Source organism: Sinocyclocheilus rhinocerous, unplaced genomic scaffold (genome assembly GCF_001515625.1).
Source record: "Sinocyclocheilus rhinocerous isolate Xijiao unplaced genomic scaffold, SAMN03320098_v1.1 scaffold2466, whole genome shotgun sequence".
Taxonomy (NCBI): Eukaryota; Metazoa; Chordata; class Actinopteri; order Cypriniformes; family Cyprinidae; genus Sinocyclocheilus; species Sinocyclocheilus rhinocerous.
In genome coordinates, this window is record NW_015656265.1 from 431,480 (window position 1) to 435,321 (window position 3,842).

The window sequence follows — 3,842 nt, forward strand, 5'->3', positions numbered from 1 at the left end:
CCTATTGTCTCTGCTACAAATGTCGCTCACTGTGAACGCATCTTTAGAAGTGGGAAGAGCTTGCTAAGAATTAGTGTGCTGCATATTTCCAAAGTCGTGCGCCGTTTCCAACTTGCGACGTCGGAAAGTTTACAAAACAGTTAGACTTAAAGGGACAGTCCGTGCAAAAATGAAGTTCTGTTAATTACTCACTCTCACGTTGTTCCTTTCCGTTGCGGAACTTCTTAGAAGATTGGCCCTGCGTTCCATTCGGAAGAGCTCATCCCTATGCCCTAATCCCTTCAAAGGGTTTACCCTCCGGAGTGAGAGCTTCGAAGGGTTGGAGGGTGTAGGGGACCAAACAACTGTTTCTTGAAGTGCCCTTCTGCGTCATCATCACGTGCCCACACGGAGGCGCCGTCATCATGCAAACAATCTGCGCAAAGGATCATGGGAGCCTGAAGTGTCCATCACTTGCACCCTTCGAAATCCTTCATTCCGAAGGGCCCTTTGAAGTGGCCAGTTTTGAGCACTTCGGTTTAGAACAACCCTTCAATATGGCGGCCATGATTGTTTTCACTCCGAAGTGCCCTTCGGAGGGCGATATATCCCGTTTGGAACGCACCGTAAATCTGCGAAAACCACTAAACATGCTGTATCATGTATGCCAGGCCAGTAGTTGGCGATGTCACTTTGTAAAGAGACACTACGCACTTAAAGACTGAACTAAAAAAATTAATAAAATTAATTGAAGTGCATGACGTCACCGTTTTCACAAATTTGTATTTTTATAGTTTACACAGATGATAATGGTATTGTTATCAAAAACTTGAACGTTGAAACATGTTTTTAAAACGCCCAAAATGCAGTTGTCGTGACAATGAACGCCAAAACGCATTCTTAACGCAAACTTAATTAAAAAAGTGTCTAGTAAATGTTTTGGACCCCTTTGACTTTTAATGTATGGACAAAAACCGTTGAATCATTCTTTATACGTGTTCCACATAAAAACTAAAGTCATACAGGTTTGGAACGACTTGAGGGTGAGTAAATGACGACTTTCTTTTTTCCGTAAACTATCCATTTAAATGGTGCAACATTATGGAGAATGTAGTGTCCTTAGTGGTATAGTGCATTGAAAACAAGCAGTGCTAACGGCTCGATTCTTCCGGACAGCACAATCTCCAGTCTAAACAGTTTGTCGGGACACAATAACGCATAACGACTTCTATCCCTAAAAAGACAACCTTTTCACGTTTGTGGAGGACGAGATCTTTATACACCAACGTGTACTTTTCGCGATTCACGTTTACGGAGCCCTTCGTGTTTTTTTTTCCCCATGATTCTCGATTCTCTAAAAAATAAACACAGCTTAGATTGATTTCGATATGTACAAGATAAAAGTTGCAAAAATAGAATGGGCAAGGTTCTACGTTCAGGATACTGCTGTTTGCGATCTGTTCTCTGTCTAATAACAGCGACAATAATAGTAATATAATAGTATTATGATAAAAATATAAAAAATACAGACAGAAAAATGTAACTTCCTCTGTAGAAAAACAAAACAAAACAAAACAAGGACTCCTAGTGCAGATGCGTAGCAATGTAAACCTGGTCCTACGACTATGTCAAAAGTTACAGAGTATATTTTTTATATATGTATATAGAATCACATATATATATATATGTAATGGAAAAGCAGGTCATTGAATCCTCTCACAGAGAGCGTTCACATCATAGTTTCTACTATGGTGTGGGTGGGCTTCATCAAGCCTCCGTTCCAGTTGGGGTCCAGCGGCTGTGCCAGCTCATTGCATTTGGGTTGGTAGTCTTGGGGGCAAGAACTGGCTCCTCCCCTCACGGGTGCTGCCACCGCTTTGATCCTCTGGAGGGAAACGTAAAAGGAACATTATTGGCTTGTTCATTGGTGAAGAACCTTTTTGTCGTTGACACGACTGACTCACCTCTATGAGGGGTCCATCTGATTGAATGATTTTGATCACAACCACCATTGGTATGCAGATCATGGACGTGAGGGCGAGGGTCCAACCAACTCCAATGGACCAGTCCGGGTACTCGTAGACTTTGTTGTATCTCAAGGGCATGTACTTGACCAATGAGAAGACAAAGCATCCCTGCAGCAAAAGAAAAAAGCAGGGGTCACAACAGCACACTCAGAGTCTGATACACAAGTGCCATCTCCCATTACTGTGCCTGACATATGTAATTGCTCACAGACTAATCAAAATGACAGATTATTGAAAAACTCTTAAAGGGGTGAATCATAAATAAAAAAAAAAAAATAAATAAAAAAAGTCAACAAATTTACAGATCATATTAGACTTTGAAATAAACAAATAAATTATATAATAATAATAATAAACAACATTGTTTATTATGATTTTAATTTATTGTTAATACATATTTATTTGCTCTATATTTATTTTAACAACAATAAATATCACTATTATTGATTTAAACAAATCAATGGCATTGTTTATTATTGTAATTTAGTTGTTTAGAACTACATAATTTTGCTATTTATTTATTTTTGCTTTATTTAACACTAGAACCACCACGGGTTTTTAGAACCAATTTTACCCATGGCTGTTCTTCAAATGTACATAACAGATTTTCAATAAAACATCCAAGTCTCCCAGTCACTGACTTTTACTAAAATTGTGTAATTTACAATCCCTTGTTGTTAATTATTATTATTTTTTTTTAAATAAAACCAGATCAAAACACAGGGCACTTATACCTATAAGTGCCAGCGGGTCAAATTTACCTGATATATAATGTCTGTAAATTTCCTGTAATTTAATTATAAATGATATAACTAAAATAAGTAATTAGGTGAAGCTGACAAATTCAAGCGCACATCGCATCATCCTATGCAGTGTGGTGAATTATTGCTCATTATTGTCTATTATTGGCTATTTTAGTCATTTAAATAACATAAGTTATCTTTAGGGATGCACGATATTGGATTTTTGCCGATATCCGATAATTTTACTAATTTTGGCCGATAGACGATGCGATATATAATTATTTTTAATTTTGGTTAGTTTTTAACAAGAACTTATTTGTTGGAATTAAATAAATAATAAAGTTTTTATAATTACAGTACATTGAAGATTTGAAAATAACTATAAACAAACTATATTAATCACTAAAACATTTTATTTTATGATTTAACATTTGTTAATGGTCTAAAGCAAGAGAGTTGTAAAAATTCTGAAAATCTTTTAGAGCTCATTTAAAAAAAAAAAATAACATATTACACATTAATGAATAAATCAGTATATATACAATTATTTAATTTAAGTGTCATGTTTGTGATTTTTTTTGTTCATGTAAGCTATAGCTTCTGGCCTTTAAATCAAAACATACTCATGATTTTATGGCATCTGTTTCTGATTAAATAAAGCAGTAATTGTCTAAATATCATTTGTGTATTTTGCTTCAATTTTATTAGAAGTAGGCCAACAGTGCCCCCAACTTAAAACTCCTTACCGAGCGGGCTTTAGGACCTGGGGGAGGCTGCCGCTGCTGCACATGCTATTACCGTTTACTCTATCATACACCGAACGCGTAATTTTGTACGTGCATTCTCAGTTTAAATGCAGCGATCCAAAACAGTGAATCCAATTACCATTCAGGCAAAACTTTGCTTCAAGAATGAGCCACAATGCTGACGTGATCTAATCGCTATAGCACACCCTGAGCACATGCGAGTTAATATTTCTCTTATCGGCAAGACATATCGGCATAATTTTTCATATCGGGCCCATGCGGATATTTACATTTAAAGCCATTATCGGCCGATTCCGATATTGGTCCGATAATATCGTGCATCCCTA

At 36.5% G+C, this 3,842-nt stretch overlaps 1 protein-coding gene across 3 annotated transcripts in view; it reads right to left on the reverse strand.

The window, feature by feature from the left end:
* Positions 1-1,050: 1,050 nt before the first annotated feature.
* The window catches only part of LOC107719944 (sodium- and chloride-dependent taurine transporter-like), a 29,383-nt gene continuing 26,591 nt past the window's right edge, over positions 1,051-3,842 (reverse strand). For all 3 annotated transcript variants that reach the window (XM_016527500.1, XM_016527499.1, XM_016527498.1), the window contains exons 13-14: positions 1,944-2,114; positions 1,051-1,864 (exon numbers count right to left, since the gene is read on the reverse strand). In XM_016527500.1, the coding sequence (XP_016382986.1) occupies positions 1,709-1,864; positions 1,944-2,114 (327 nt within the window). In that variant the 3' untranslated portion in view covers positions 1,051-1,708. The remainder of the gene's footprint in view (positions 1,865-1,943; positions 2,115-3,842) is intronic.